The following is a 17,736-nucleotide window of genomic DNA, read 5'->3' on the forward strand; positions in this document are numbered from 1 at the left end:
TTTATCTTCTCGAGCTGATCTTTGAAATTTCCTGTTCAGCTCTTGCACCTCTTCAATTAAGTATACGACCATGTAATGAAGCAACGTATATGATTTATTGAATGCAAAACTGATGATGATCTGTTGTATAAACCTTCACTAATTTCACAACAAAAAATTGACAGGAAAAAAAAAAACAAAATGAGGAAGAGGACTGGGGAGCCTCTTTCCCTTTTTTCAACAGGCAGAATTAAGCCTCTCTTCTTTCTTACATCTAATTTGTATTTGTCCTTACAGCACGTTCACAAATGACTGCAAAAGTGCCCCAATTACAAATAAATTTTAGGCAGCAGGTATAATGCTGTAGATAGGCACTAGAATGCTAACCGCAAGGTCTGCAGTTCAAATCCACCATCCACTCCAGGAGACCCCTACACAGGGTCACTATGAGTCATAACTAGCTCCACAGCACACAACAACAACAGGCGAATACGAAATCCACAAATAATAAGAATAGACTGCATTTCTATTCTTTAGACTGAATTCTGGACATATATTAAATGTACACTATTGTCTTGCAGTATACTCATGCTATAGATAGCTAGATAAATCCTATCAATATCTTTTCAGTACTGACCATCTAAGACAAAAACTACTACCACAAAAATAGAACAAGAATAATAAATGAGCACAAAGATTAAAAAATAAAAATAATTTCATATGTAAGAAGAAAACGCAATGAATAGTCACTGAAGTCAGAGTGTAAGTTTTCACAATCTCTTACCAAGACTACTGTAATAGCATCTTAAATATTTATATCTTACTCCTTCAAATAATTTTATACCCTGCATTCAGACTCATCTTACCTCCTATTTGCAAATATACAATGGCATGCCTTAAACTACAAATTCAAGTAAAAATTCCTGATTTAGCACTCAAAGCTTTCCATAAATTACGTCTCTACCTAGCACATCAATCTCTATTCTACCACTCCCTGCACATATACCTTCCTTACCTACCCACCTACCCCTCCCCCTTTTAATTTTCATTCATTTTAGCCTGTACAAACTTTCACTAGTAGGCAAAGTAAATCGGTCAGAAAGATCCTCACAGAGATAGAATAACATGATGGCTACAGCAATGGGCTCAAACATAGCAAGGATTGTGAGGATGGAGAAGGGTAGGGCAGCGTCTCCTTATGTTGGAAATAAGGCCACCATGATTCCACAGCACCTATCAACAAACCTTGAGCAATTAAGTCCCCATTAATCATGCCTTCCTGGTATACAGTCGCTGTTCATTTTCAATCCTATGATCACTACTTCCCAGTATTATTCAAAGTTTATGTACTTGTAATCTTTTTTCTTTTTTGACTGTGAACTGAGTGATAGTTTACATAGGAGAACATCGGTTTTACACCATCATTTCATTACAATGATTACAATCTTCTCCATGCATCATCATTCAACAGTATTTGCTTCTATCCTCTCTGTTTTTTTTGTTTTTTTGTTTTTTTGGGGGGGAGGGATGATGTACAAAAAAACACTCAGGAATATATAATCATATAATCATTTAAACAACCAAAAGCACATTCTGCAAGCCTGCCTACCTCCGCCAGCACACAGCTTTTCTCTTTCCATAAGTCTATAGAGTCCTCAGCTGCTCTCTCTCACCATGTCCTCATCTCTGCCTCCATATCTGGTGCTGCTGCTTCTCTGGATAGGGCTCCACATTCCACTCGTGCTCTTCTCCCTCGATGGTCCTACGGTCCTTTGTTTCTGGACTGTAAGATTAACTACTCCCCCATTTTTGTTACAAAACTTCCACCTTTACAGTTGTGACAGTCGTAATCAATCATGATAACAATTATTCACTATTGAATCATAAGAATCTTATCCCCATCTCTTTTTACCAGACCCATTTAGACAAGATGAAAACTATTCAGTGGGGACTCTACCTTCCCCCAAACACTCTTAAACTAAACTCCCTCTTGAAACCTTCTAAGCCAGTCACTTCACGCCTTTTTTGCCTCCTCATTTTAGGTTTGTTGTTGTTGTTATGTGCCGTGGAGTCAGTTCCAACTCATAGTGACCCTGTACAGGGTTGCCGAGGCTGTAAATCTTTGTAGGAGCAGACAGCTGGTAGTTTCGAACTGCTGGCCTTAAGGTTTGCAGCCTGATTCGTAACCACTACACTACCAGAGTCAATATCTAAGTTGCCCATCTCTATCTCTACCCTGTATACAGATGGCGTAAGATTGATACTTGATGTGAAGACTCCTTCAATCTCAGTTGGTATTTTGAGCAACTACATCCATCAGTATAGGTCAAGTTCATCAAACTGTAGAAATTTATACTTGTTACCTTTATTGCCTATATATTTTTTATTAAAGTAAAAAATCTGCCTCTATGTTATAGGTAGGAAACTGAATTCAGAGAAAGCAGAGAGCTAAAGTCACTAAGCAGTCTAAGGCTCTTTTCAGTGTGGTTTACTGCTTCTCCTGTCTTCTAATTATGAGATGTTGGTGGCATTGTAGGATAAGCATTGTACTGGTAACCTCAAGGTTGGCAATTCAAATGCACCAGCTGCTCCTAGAAAGAAACATGAGGTTGTCTGTTCCCATAAAGACTTACAGTCTTAGGAATCCTGTACCGTGGCACTATGAGTCAGAACTGACTCAATGGCCACAGATTTGGGTCTTTTTATTTTTTCACAAAGCATGCTTAATATTAATAATTACCTCAACAATAACAATGGCAGCTTTCATGTATTAACTGCTTATAATATGCATAACATTGTAATAAATATATTATCAATATACTATCTCAATTAACACTCAAAACAGTTTATTAAGTGCCATCCAGTTGGTTCTAGTTCACAGTGACCCTGGATAAGGTTTCTGAGGAGCCTCTATTGGGTTTGAACCACCAATCTTACAGTTAGCAGTCCAGTTCTTATCCGATAGTGCTACACCAGGACTTTTCTACGAGGTAAATATTACTTTTACTCTTTAATAATTAATATAGCTGCAGACCTAAGGAGCTCTGGTAGCGTAGTGGTTACGAATCGGGCTGCGAACCTTAAGGTCAGCGGTTTGAAACTACCAGCCGCTCCGCGGGAGAAAGATGAGGCTTTCTACTCCCGTAAAGATTTACACCCTCGGAAACCCTGTACAGGGTCGCTATGGATCGGACCCGACTCGATGGCACTTAACAACAACAACATAGCTGCAGACCAGGAGAAGTTCAATAATTAGCTAAGGTCCATAATACTAGGTGACAAGAGCTCAGATTCTAGGACATAGTAAACAACTACAGAAACCATGCTGTTATCCACTGCTCTCAGATCTAAACAGTAACTAAGACATGCCATTCAGTTCAAAGGTGATATTTCATAAATACTTTTTAAAAGAACTAGAGATTAGTTTCAAATATAGATTGTTTCAGTAGTTCAGTGAAATTGTTCTCCAAAATGAGCTATAATGTTTAACAGAAATAACTTAAGAAAAAAAACTGCTGTTATCTAAACAATTTTGATCTAGTCTCTCAATATCAAGAGAATTTAAAATAAAAAGTCATTTAAATTTTACTAATACAGTCTAAGTATTCTGCAATAGTACTTTAACTATTTGGATATGTAAGGAGTAGTGGTTATGAATCGGGCTGCAAACCTCAAGGTCAGCAGTTCAAAACTACCAGCTGTTCTACAGGAAAAAGATGAGGCGTTCTGCTCCCATAAAGATTTACAACCTGGGAAACCCTGTACAGGGTCACTGTGAGTCAGAACCGACTACATGGCACATAACAATATCAACAACAAAGGCTATTTAGATGACTAGCATGACAAAGCATACATTTAGAAAACAGTAGCTATTATTACTAATAATGGCATTTTTATTATCACTTGTTGTTAAGTGCTATGGAGTCAGTTTGGACTCAAAGGGACCCAGTATAGTTTCTAAGGCTGTAAATCTGAGAAAGCAGAAAGCCTTGTCTTTCTCCCAAGAAGCAGTTAGTGGGCTGAAACCACCAGCCATATGGTTTCTCAATTCAACACTTATCCTACAGAGCCATCCAGCTCCTCTATCACTGTTGTTGTTAGTGCCGCCAAGTAAGAACTGACTCACAGCAACCCTGTACAGGGCTCCCAAGGAGCGGCACACCAACCTTCTGGTGAGCAGTCCAGTGCTTATCCTACAGTACCACTAGCAGGTCTCCAATTACTATCACTAGGAGTTTAAAAATATTTTAACGAAAAATAAATGCTTAAAGCAATCTAATAACATTAAATAAGAAAATTTAATGGTAAAAACCATGTTTTCAAGACATAATTTTCATCTTAATCTTTTTTTAAATTTTAATATAAAATAAAGAACCTACCGTAAAATTTCCATGGACAGTCAGTGTGACTAAAACTTTCGCTGTAAACTAAGTTATTTCCATTTTATTCTCTATTAACAAGTTTTAAAGTTTAACTTTTTTTTTTTTTTAATCACTTAAGGAGCAAAACTAGGTTATGACCCAGAAATTCAAGAAGAGTTGAGACTAAGTTAATACAAGTCAGCTGAATCACATTTTGCTATCAATCATTAGACTGCTCCTACATTTGCGCTTGAATAAGAACATTCACTAAATTAAAATTCACAAACACCTCAAGATAATTAATACTTAAGCACTTTCCTGTTAAATGTACAGTTCGCAGTTAGACTCCAAAAGTGGCTCCGCAGGAGAAAAGACCTGGCAGCTATTCCGGTAAAGATTGTTGTTGTTGTTAAGTGCCATCTAGTAAGTTGTGACTCATAGCAACCCTATATAGGGTTTCTGAGGAGCAACTGATGAGCTCTGAACCGATTACCTTGCCATTCAAACCAACCTTGCACTCTAGCACATTAACCCATAGCACCGTACCAGGACTCCTAGGAAACCCTATGGGGCAATGCTACTCTGTCTTGCAGAGTCACTATCAGTCAGAAGGCCTGTAACAGTACACAACAAGAAGATAATACAACACGGAGTCTGGGACAAGATGGCAGAGTAAGCAGACACACTGAGCCCAACCCTCAACAACAAAGATATGAAAAATCAAGTGAAACATATTGGTGATCCTCGACCCTGGGCATTAGAGGCTAGGACTGGGAGGTGGACTGAGTACCAACTGGAAGAGGAAGGTGAACAGGAGCAGTGAGACAGAACAAAAGCAGGCAGATTATGGGCTTTTAAAAACAGCTATTGACACATCATCTGGCGGGAACAAGAAATAGTTGAAAGTAGGAAAAGGGGGTGCAATTCTCCTTTGATGCCATGGCCTCCTGGTAGATGGAGGAATGACCAATCACTGCTATCACCAACTCAGCAGGCAGTGGCTACTGCTCCTGCACTATCTCTGCTACATCTGGGGTTAGATACCTAGCATAACATCGCACCCCAACTTCTGGAGATCAATGAACTCACTCTGAAGTACGTTACACTGTGAACAGAGAACTAACTTGGCTCACACGTCCTGTCTCTACCACATCCTTCAAGAGATAGGTGGTGAGTGCCTGAGAATACACCAATATACAATCATTAACAAAATATAAATATGACACCACAAAATCTCAGTGAAAACATAAAATTTCAACTTTACACAATGAGAGATGACAAAATGCCTCAAACAAGTGAGCAAAACTGTTGTTCTTGTTTTTAGTTAACATTAAATCAATACTGACTCATAGCGACCCTATGCACAACAGAACAAAAGACTGTCCAGTCCTGCACCAATCTCACAATCACTGCTCCTCTTGAGCCCACTGCAGCTGCCACTGAGCCATGCAACTCATCGGGGTTTTCCTCTTCTTCACTGACTCTCTACTTCATCAAACATGATGTCCTCCAGGTACTGGTCCCTCCTGATAATATGTCTGAAATATGGAAGACAAAGTCTGGCTACCTTGGCTTCCAAAGGAGCAGTCTAGTTGCACTTCTTCCAGCACAGATTGGTTTGTTCTTCTGGAATTCCATAGTACTTTCAACATTCTCCTCCAATACCATAATTCAAGTGCATCAATTCTTCTACTAGCTTCCTTATTCATTTTCCAACTTTTACATACATATGAGAATACTGAAAATACCACGGCTTGAGTGAGGTGCACCTTAGACCTCAAACTGACATCTTTGCTCTTGAACATTTTAAAAAGATCTTGTGTAACAGATTCCTGAATGTTGCTTCCATTCAGGAATGCTGATGGTTGATCCCAAGCAAAATGAAGTCTTTAAAACTCAATCTTTTCTCCATTATCTTGATGTCATGTATTGATTCAATGGTGAGGATCTTTGTGTTCTTTACACTGAGGTGCAACCACTACCAAAGGCTATGGTTTGGGATCTTCATCATGAAATATTTTAAGTCCTCTTCCCTTTCAGCAGGAAAGATTGTATCATCTACAAATCGCAAGCTGCTAATGAGTCTTCCCTTCAATGCTGATGCCATGTTCTTCTTCATATAATCCAGCTTCTCGGATTATATGCTCAGCACACAGATTGAATAAATACGGTGAAAGAATACAATCCTGGCTTTCTGTTTGAACGACTGCCTCTTGGTCTATGTACAGGTTCCTTATGAGCACAATTAAGTGTTCTGGAATACTCATTCTTCACAATGTTGTCCATACCTTGTCATGATCCACACTATAAAAAGACTTTGCACAGTTGATAAAGTATAGGTAAACATCCTTCTGGTATTCTCTGCTTTCAGCGATGATCCACTGGACGTCAGCAATGATAGCACTTGTTCCACATGCTCTTCTCAAGATTTCCACATTCTGTTGGGTCACCTCTCTTTGAAAAGGCACAAATGTGGATCTCTTCTAATCAGCTTGTAAGGTAGCTGTCTTCTAAATTTATTGGCATAGATGAGTATCTCCAGTACACTTCAATAGTTTGTTCAAGGATTTTAAATTGTATTCCACCAATTCCCGGTGCTTTGCTCTTTGCCAATGCCTTCAATGGACCTTCGATTTCCTCTTCCTTCAGTACCATTGGCTCTTGATAATAAGCTATCTCTTGAAATGGTTAAACACTGACCATTTCTTTTTGGTACGGTGACTCTGTATATTCCTTCCATCTTCTTTTGATGTTTTCTGCATCATTCAGTATTTTGTCCATGTTGTTATTAAATGCCATGGAGTTGGTTCCGATTCATATGGACCCTGTATAGGGTTTCCAAAGAGCCGCTGGTGAGCTTGAATCGCCTACTTTGTGGTTCAAGCTGACTTTGCAGTCCAGTACATTAACCTACAGTGCCACACAAGGACTCCATTTTGTCCACAAAATCCTTCAATATTGCAAGTTGAGGCTTGAAGTTTGTCTTCAGTTCTTTCAGCTTGAAAACTGCTGAGCATGTCTTTCTTTTTTGATTTTCTAACTCCAGGTCGTTGCACATATCATAATATTTTACTTTGTCTTCTCAAGTTGCCCTTTGAAATTTTCTGCTCAGCTCTTTTACTTCCTCATTTCTTCTATTTGCTTTAATATCTCTATGCAGGAGAGCAAGTTTCAGAGTCTCATGTTACATTCATTTTTGTCTTGTCCTTCTTTCTTGTCTTCTTAATTACCTTTTACTTTCTTCCTGTATGATGTTCTTGATATCATTCGACAATCTGTCTGGTCTTTTAGTCATTAGTGTCTAATGCTTCAAATCTGTTCTTCAGATGATCTCTAAATTCAGAAAGGATATGTTCAAGGTCATATTTTAGCTCTTGTGGACCTATTTTAATTTTCTTTAGCTTCAGCCTGACCTTACATATAAACAACTGATGATTGCCCCTGGCCTTGTTTTGGCTGATGATATGGAGCTTTTTCACCATCTCTTTCCACAGATGTAGTCAATTTGATTTCTGTGTATTCCATCTGATGAGGTCCATGTGTATAATTGTCTATTGTGTTGTTTTAAAAAGGTATTTGCAATGAAGATGTCATTGGTCTTGCAAAAGTCTATCATGTGATTTCCAGCATCATTTCTAACACCAAGGCCATATTTCCAACTGCTGATCCTTACTCTTTGTTTCCAACTTTTATTTCCTAATGCCTAGGATATATCGATCTTTACATGTTCCCTTTCAATTATGAAAACTTCCCATTTTCCTAGATTCAATTTCTTACATTACATTTTCTAATTATTAACATATGTTTACAGCTGTTTCTCTTTATCTTGGGTTGTGCTCCATTAGCAAATGAAGGTCCAGAGGGCTTTACTCCATTTGCATCATCAAGGTGAACTCTTACTTTCAGGAGGCAGCTCTTCCCCAGTATATTTTTGAGTACCTTCCAACCTGAGGTGTTCATCTTCTGGCACTGTATCTGACAATATTCTAGTGTTCTTCATCATGTTTCAATATTCAATATTATGGTACTGACAGTTTTCTACTACTATTCATAAGGCTTTCAGTGACTAAATATTCAGAAGTAGTTCATCTTTCCTTCTTCCCAACCTGTCTTAATCTGGAATCTCAGCTGAACTCTGTCCATCATACGTGACCCTGCTGGCATTTAAAATACTGGTGGCATATCTTCCAGATAAAAAGGAACACTCAGGCCACTATAGTATGACAAACTGACAGATGATTGCCTTCTAACCTGAGGTGCTCATCTCCCAACACTATATCTGACAATATTTTGGTGAGAAAAATAGAGAATCAGAAAATATAACACCAGAATTATATATGAGCTATCTGATAAGGAATTTAAAAGAATGCTAATTAGGCAATTGCAAGGAATTGTTAGAAAGAAAAAACTACAGATGAAATCAAGGAAAACAAACAAAGCTATGGATCAATTCAGCAAACAAACTCACAGAGTAATTGAAGAAATGGGAACCATAAAAAAACAGCAATTAGAAAGCCAGAAGATCAAGACAAAGATTTCACAAACAGAAAACACATTGAAAGGGTAAAGAAACAGAATTGAATCAATGGAAAACCTAATTATTGAGCTTGCAAACAATCTCTCAAAATTCATCTGCTAGAGGAACAGGATGGACTTCTGGTGTAGTGCTAGAGGATAATCAATGGACTGCGAACCACGACACTGGTAGTACAAACCCATCAGCTGCTCCTTGGAAACACTATAAAGGGTTCCTGTAAGTCAGAACCAACTCCATAGAACTTAACAACAGCAGAGTAGCAATCAGAAAAAAGAACAAAACCAAAGAAAGCCTAAGTTTTATGTGGGGCACTATCAAGAGGAATAAATTGTACATGATAGAATTACAGAACAGGAAGAGACAACGTGTGTGTGTGTGTGTGTATATACATATATACACACATATATATAAACACACACATATACACATGTATGTGTGTAGGTATAGATATATCACGGAAGCAACAGTCAAGAAATCAAACAATGTATTTATTGCATTAGGCAAATCTGCTGCACAAGACTGAAAAGAGAGAATCAGAAATACAGTTGCAACAAAAACCCCATAAATTAAAAGAGGGAATACTGTAGTTACACAGCTTCCAAATATAGAGGAAATCAAAGATTTCAAGAAAACAATAAAACAAATAAATAGAAATAAACCTAACTATAACCCTAAAAATTAGACCAACCCTTACTCTTAGCCCTAGCCCAACCTTTACTCCTAACACTAACCCTAGTTCTAACCATAAATGAAGTCCTAGGCCTACCCCAGACCTAATCCTAGTCGCAACCCTAAACCTCACTCCTTACTCCTACCCATCCCATCCCCCCCAAAAAACGATACTATGACACTGATCTCTATTGCAATATAAAAGAAAAGTTGGCCTCCATCCAATTCCAGAAATAGGAGAGGACTTCAAAAAATTCATGGACAAATGGAATGAAAAGATAATGTATTTATTATATGAACTTGTTGACAGCCTCTCATATAAATTTGTTAAATCGACCACTTAACGAATCATAGAACTGTCAACTGACTACATTTTATACATGGGTACCCTCACTCTAGATAATGAAAAATATGCTAATTACGAGTTTATAAATCAATATTTAATGGAATCACTCAAAATATAGCAAGAGAATAGAAAATAGTTTTTCCATAGTAAAATCTATTTGTACATAACAAACCAGCATCTAATCTACCCTTTTTCAGTTTACTGAATAAATTATACACTAATTTATTAGTGTATACCCCTATTTGTTGTTTTTGTTGTTGTTAAGTGCCGTCAAATCAGTTCCAACCTGTAACGGCCCTGTATAAATTTTCCAAGGAGCAACTGGTAAGCTTGAACCACGGGCTGTGCAGTTCAAACAGCTTTGCAGTCTGATGCATTAACCCATAGTGCCACACCAGGACTCCTACTTACCTTAATTTCAGAAAACAATTAAACCACAATCCTAAGGCAGCAATGATTATTTAACATCTGTATTTTTAAAGAAAGAATACAGGTGGCACAACTGCTCTTAATTCCAAATTATTTCAACTGTCTTATTCCCCTCACCTGCTCAAAGTTCCATGTGATTTTGAGATCTAGAGTCCTTTTAATGACTATTACCATCCTACTGATTTCACAGAACACAAAAGTTTTTGGGGATAAAAAAATAAACCCAAACAATTGTATCAGTATGCCTTACTGGGAGGGTGGGGAGAAGAAAGTCACAAAAGAAGGTCAGGAATATCAAAAAACAAACTGGGTTGTGTGCTAACATACCTCAAAACTATTTGTAATCTTCATAATAGTAGAGAAGTTAAAGTATAACTTTGAATATTGTTTAAAGCTTGTTTTTAATACATTTTAGCCCCATAGCTCCCATAAAACTTTACAGCTTTACATAACAGTATCTTCGTATTCTATATTTTAATCACTCACCAAAGTTCGGTCAGGTTCTCCACCATCTGCCAAACCTGCCTCCATAGTGAAAGAAGATAAAGGTTTATGCTTTTCTTTCCATCAATGTGTAGTCATTCTGTAAATCTGGAAATTCTAGAAAAAGAAAATTGCAAGTAGTAAGACTGATACATAATGGTGATACACAGAAATAAATATAAATAAAGCACTGGGCCACAGGTCAGTTTGAACCAGAAGGTTGGTGGTTCAAACCCATCCACCACTCCATGGAAATCCTATAGAGTCACTGAGTACCTACGGGCAGGAGACTGGCTTGCAAAATATGCCCTTTGGGTTATTGTAGACTGGCAAAAAGAGCTTTGTAATACTTGTCCAAGATGGGCAGAGGTCAAGGGGGCACATGTCTGAGAGGCCAAAGACAACAGTGAGGTGTGCCTGCAGTATGGCAGACAAAAGGCATTCCTGACTGGAGAACAGCTTCGTCCTCAGCTTTTCTGATCTGGAGTTGTACCCTGTTCACTTCCTTAATAAACTCCTTAATTGTGAGTATGATTATGCGTTCTCTGTGACTATTGCAATTAATTATCAAACCCAGATGTGAAGCAGAGTGCTGTGGGAGGGATGGTTGGTGTCAGAATGAAGTAAAGAAGGTCGTAGAGGGGAGGCATGTCTGACCTTCACTTCATAGGAACTGGCCTTGGGCTGATTTTGAATTTTATTCTCTCTTCCCCTCGTAAAGCCAAAGGAAGTCAGACATGGTCCCCACTTGGTTTTAGCAACTACCATGAATAACAATTCATCATACTTTAATCCTCACAAAAAATATAACTTCCCAAACAGCAAGGATTTTTGTCTGGTCAATCAACATATCCTAGTGCCCACATGATATTTGACACATTATATGCACACAATACATTCATTCAACTGCTTCAACAAAATTTATTTTCTTCAGCAAATCTTGCTTGATAAAAAAGATAAATAGTTAAAATATATAGTAATCAATGTACAGAAGAAAAAATTAGGCAGGAAGGTGTTACAGGGCACGTCATGGAAGCAGGGCAGAATTTCAGCCTGGAAAGACCTTTAGGCCTCACTGAGATGACTCTAAGTCAAGATCTGAGTTACATGAGGGGCAAGCTAGCAAAACACCTAATAGAGGATACTCCAGGTAAAGGAGCAAAGAGCAAGCACAAAGTTAGGACCATGAAACCTATTTAAGGAATATCCAGGAGACTACTGCTGCATAATATCAGGGTTCGCTGCACAAGACCTCCTTTAAAATGTTCAAGAGCAAAGATGTCAGTTTGAGGGCTAAAGTGCATCTGACCCACATCATGGTATTTTCAATAGCCTTATATGCATGCAAAAGTTGGATAATAAATAATGGATGAATTGATGCATTGGAGTTATGGTGCTGGAGAAGAATATTAGTAGTACCATGGTTTGCTAGTAGAACAAACAAATCTGTGTTGGAAGAAGTACAACCAGAATGTTCCTTAGAAGCCAGGATGGTGAGACTTCGTCTCTCATACTTCAGACATATTATCAGGAGGGACCAGTCTTTGGAGGACATCATGCTAGGTACAGTGGATTATCAGCTAAAAAGAGGAAGACCCCAACAAGATGTACTGGCACAGGGGTAGCAGCAATGGGCTCAAGCTTAACGATTGTAAGGATGGTGCAGGATTAGACAGTGTTTTCTTCTATTGTGCATAGGATTGTTATGAGTCAGAATAGACTGATGACATGTAATAATAACAAAAACAACAACTGTGGTAAATGGAATAAGGAAAGTGTAGTGGGCAATGAGACAGAAATTATCAAATGACTTAGAATTTCATAGGACAGAAGGATTTTGATGAAGGAGATGAGAAACTATTGTTGAAGCGCAAAGAAATAAAAGGATCTGACTTATGCAGAATCACTCTGGTTGCTGATTGAAAATAGATTATAAATTAGAAGACTATTGCCATAGTCAGCAAAAGCCCTGGTGGTACAGTAATCAAGCAGTTGTTAACTGAAAGGTTGGTGGTTACAACCCACCAGGACCTCAGCGGGTAAATGTGGTACTCTATTTCCATAAAGACTACAGTCTTGGAATTACCTATGGGCTGGGTAATTCAACACTGTCCTATAAGGTCACTATAAGTCGGAATTAACAACAACAATCACAAAGGGACAAAAACTGTTGAGACCAATGTTGTAAAAAGTTAAGACTCAGAGCAACATAGTATAGGGTTTCCAAGAGCTGCTGGTAGGTTTCCCCGCCCACCTTGTGGTTCAAACGACCTTGCGCTCCAGTGCTCATCCAGTGCCACATCAGAACTCTACAAGTTCAAGTTCAAGTTCAAGTTGTTGTTATTGTTGTTAAATACTGTGGAGTCGGTTCCGACTCATAGTGACCCTGTACAGGGTTTCCGAGGCTGTAAATCTTAATGGGAGCAGAAAGCCTCATCTTTCTCCCATGGAACAGCAGGTAGTTTCGAACAGCCGACCTTAAGATTAAGCAGCCCAATTCGTAACCACTACGCTACCAGAGTAAATAGAAGTCAAAACAGTTTACTGGTACATGGATAGGATTGTAATCATTCCAAAGTAAATAAATGATTTGATGAATGTAAAAATGATGATCTGCTCTGAAAACCTACACTCAATACACAATAAAAAATTTTAGAAAGAAAACAAACTTAATAGCAGTATGCTTTGGGGAGCAGGGTTAAAGGAAAAAAAGATATTCTCTGCTTTTCTAGTTTCTAAAAAACACTGTGCATTGTGTCTATTTTTGTTGTTGTTAAATGCTGTGGAGTTGGTCCTGACTCATAGCAACACTGTATAGAGTTTCCAAGGAGTGGCTAGTAAATTTGAACAGCAGACCTCACAATTCAAACTAACCTTGCAGTCCAGTGCATTATCCTGCATCACCACACAAAACCCCCCAAAAGTTTAATAATGTTTTTGTAAAAGAATACAGTGTATCAGAATCCTGACAACTCATTTCTTGAAACTGGAAAGTTAAGACTAGAATTCCTGGCATTTTAATTTAAGGGTAATTACTAGTTGAATTCAAAATTTAAAGAAGACTATGTTCTCTCTTTTGTTCTTTTGTTATCAGTACTCTAGTCATTGTTTGGGAAAATAGCGCTTCACTGACTACACTTAAAGTAGGAACTAAGTTCTGAGAGAAAATAATCTTTATAAAAATTCTCTATTTTGGGTTTAAATTGTTAATTCAATCACAAAGAAAAGAAAGGAAGAAGCACCTACTAAAAGCAAGACTAACTGCCTGAACACATATTATTCAAACGTAACATCCTTAAGGTGATATATTGAGTGATGGCTGCCTTCCAAACCTCTGTGTTGTTGTTATGTGCTGTGGAGTCAGTTCCGACTCTGTTGTTGTTGTTAAGTACCGTGGAGTGGGTTCCGACTCACAGCAACCCTGCACTGGGTTTCTGAGGGTTGTAAATCTTTACTGGAGCAGAAAGCCTCATCTTTCTCTCGTGGAACAGCTGGTAGTTTTGAACTGCCAACCTTGAGGTTAGCAGCCTGATTTGTAACCACTACACTACCAGAGCTCCTTTTTATTCCATTTGTCATTGAACTTTCTGAAGCCACCTTGTACGTAATAAAAGCAGAGACTGCCAAAAGCAAGAATGTGTACCACTAAACACACCATACTTTTAAAGACCAGCGTTATCATAATATCACTGGAAACTCAAATTAAATTCAACAATCTTAATCTCACTTACTGGTGTGGCACTGTAGGGTAAGCACTGGGATGCTAACCACAACGTCATCAGTTCAAACCCACGAGTCGCTCCTCAGAAACCCTACACAGGGCCAGTATGAGTTAGAACTGAACCAACAACAACAATCCCACTCACCGCTGATTTAAGAAAAGGGGAAAAATCAACACAAAATTGCAAATACCTGGGATTAACTAATCGGAATTCACTTATAGTATTAATCTGACATTAAATCCTAAAACAAAGCCTAATGTAATGAAAAATTATAGAAATGCAACAGCTCCTAAACAGTAAATTGGCATAACATCCTATTAATAAGCATTTTGAGAGTGAAAAAAACAACTAAGTGTATTGCTTGATTAGAAAATCTATCTAAATGACTTTCATCAAAACTATTGCAAAATAGTGCAAAAGACCTCTTTAAAGTGTTAAAGAACAAAGGTGTCACTTTGAGGATTAAGGTACATCTGACCCAAGCCATGGTATTTCCAGTCACCTCATAAGCATGTGAAATCTGGACAACAAATAAGGAAGGTTAAAGAAAAGATAATGCATTTGAATAATGATGTTTGCAAAAAATAATGAATATACCCATGGAATGCCAGAACAAATAAATCTGCTTTGGAAGAAGTACAACCAGAGTGTTCCTTAGAAGTGAAGATGGTGAGATTTCATCTCTTGACTTGACAAAGAGGGTCATTGCCTGTAGAAGGGCATCATGTTTAGTAAAGTGGAAGGTCAGCTGAAAAGAGAGAGACCACACAATGAGGCGGACTGATGCAGTGGCTGCAACAATGGGCTCAAACAGACCAACAATTCTGAGGATGGGAGAGGACTGGGCAGTGCTTTGTGTAGTTGCACACAGGGTCACTAGGAGTCAGAACCAACTCGATGGCACCTAACAACAACAATATGCTTTGCTGAAACATATAGGTAACATAGTGGTTTTACGAATAGGGCTGCTGACCTCAAGATCAGCAGTTCGAAACTATCAGCTGCTCCTTGGGAGAAAGGTGAGCCTTTCTGCTCCTGGAAAAATTTACAGCCTTGGAAACCCTATACAGGGTGGTTATGAGTCGGAACGACTCCACTGCACAACACCACCAAAGCAAAATCATTCTATTTTTTTATACCTATGAATTATGTTAAGATTCTCTCCACTATAGTAATAATAATGGATTCCCTCCACTCCAACAATGATGATGGTGGTGGTGATGAAGGAAAAGAAAGCAGGCAAAAGTTGGGTGCCACAGAGTTGGATACTGAGTTTGATTTTTATCCATTTTACCTGATACAGAAGGATTTCTGCCTTCCTTTTTACTTTTACATTTTTGGTCCTCATTTCCTTTATTACTACCCTTTTTTGAGTTTAGCTGATTTTTTTAAGTGAAACATTTTGATTCCCGTCTCATTTCCTTTTCTGCATATTTTATATTATCTTTGTGGTTACATATAACATAATATGTTTTAAAAAGTGACAGAAGTCAACTGTAAAGGTAGAAGTTTTGTAACAAAAAGGGAGGTGTCATTAATCTTACAGTCCAGAAATAGAGGACCCTAGGACCATCAAGAGAGAAGAGCACGAGTGGAATGTGGGACCCTATCCAGAGAAGCAGAAACACCAGAGATGGAGGCAGAGATGAGGACATGGAGAGAGATAACAGCTGAGGACTCTAGACTCATGGAAAGAAAAAGAATGTGTGCTGGCAGCCAGGAGGCAGGCTTGCAGAATGTGTCCTTTGGCTGTTTAAATGATTATATATTCCTGAGTGTTTCTGTATACACTCCCCCTCCTCCCCCCGGGGGAAAAAAAAAAAAAAAAAGAGGGAAAAGAAGCAAATACTGTTGAATGATGATGCACGGAGGAGATTGTAATCATTGCCATGAAACAACAAGTGTAAACCCGATGTTCTCCCATGTAAACTATCACTCAATTCACAACAAAAACTTGGAGGAAAACTGGCAGAAGTCATCCCTTATCACCAAACATTTTAAAAGTAAATAGATTACAAGGCAGAGCAAGATGGCAAAGAGAGAAGAGGCTCCCATTTATTCTCCCAGCAACAAATCCAATAGACAACAAATAAAACAAGCCCACACTGAGATCTCAAAACTCCAAATAGCAAAATAAGTGTTAAAGGGAGTTAGGGTAAGTCCAAAACTGAGGGAGAGTAATAGTGGAGTCCTGGAGTAGCGCTGTGGGTTACTGTGCTGGACTGCAAGGTCAGTTTGAACCACAAGGTCCTCGGAAACCCTATACAGGGTCACTATGGATCAGAACTGATTCAAGGACATTTAACAACAATAACAACAATAATAGTGGGGGCAAAGTCCTGGTGTGGTGCTTCAGGATAATGCACTGGACCGTACGGACGGTTTGCATCTGAAGGTCAGCAGTTCAAACCCACGAGCCGCAAGTACGAAGTCCTATACAGGGCTGCTATGAGTAGGAACTGACTCAACAGCACTTAAAAACAATAGTGGGGGCAGCACAGAAGTTGGGAGAACTTATTAACATTAGGAGTGCTTGCTCATCACAGCTATTTTGAGATGGGGCTTAGTAACACCACAAAAAAGGAACACAGAAAAGGTACAACTTTGAGGAAACTGGAGCCCACTTTTCTTTAAAGCAAGGCAATGTGGCCATGTTAGTTTATTGACTGCACAACTGGGAAGGGATGAAAGGAGACTGTGATGCTGCAATAGAGTAATGTAGAATCTTGCTGTGGTCCAAGAAAGACACTAGGACTAGGAAGAACAAGAGTAATACTTCAAACTGACACAGGGAAACTACCCATAGCAGGCGAGCCTGTGCAGGGGAACTCATAAGGGAAAGACATAGATAGCGCCCCATCTTTGCAAGAAACAAGTCAAGTCCCACCAGTTACACATCAGTGACTGCAATCAGCTAAACATTCCCTTCATACAATTGAATTTCAAAGATCAAGTATACAGAATCACCACTGAAAAAGACCTAATAGGGATAAAAGTGGCCTCTAGTTCTTCTCAGGAAAAAAAACCAAGTCTGGTGCCACTAAGTCAATTCTGACTCATGTACAACACTGTGAGTATGAGTTGTTGTTGTTGTCAGGTGCCATCGAGTCAGAACTGACTCATAGTGACCCCATGCACAGCAGAACGAAACAATGTCCGATCCTGGGCCAACCTCACTGCTGCCACACTTGATGCCATCAATGATGCCAC

At 38.7% G+C, this 17,736-nt stretch overlaps 1 protein-coding gene across 1 annotated transcript in view; it reads right to left on the reverse strand.

Moving 5' to 3' along the window:
• Positions 1-10,920, reverse strand: part of OSBPL8 (oxysterol binding protein-like 8) — a 208,817-nt gene extending 197,897 nt beyond the window's left edge. Inside the window, exon 1 of the mRNA XM_006871622.1 lies at positions 10,808-10,920. Coding sequence (XP_006871684.1) covers positions 10,808-10,852 — 45 coding nt within the window. The 5' untranslated portion in view covers positions 10,853-10,920. The remainder of the gene's footprint in view (positions 1-10,807) is intronic.
• Between the last annotated feature and the right edge of the window lie 6,816 nt (positions 10,921-17,736).

The sequence above is a fragment of the Chrysochloris asiatica genome, unplaced genomic scaffold (assembly GCF_000296735.1).
Source record: "Chrysochloris asiatica unplaced genomic scaffold, ChrAsi1.0 scaffold00170, whole genome shotgun sequence".
In the NCBI taxonomy this organism is placed as follows: domain Eukaryota; kingdom Metazoa; phylum Chordata; class Mammalia; order Afrosoricida; family Chrysochloridae; genus Chrysochloris; species Chrysochloris asiatica.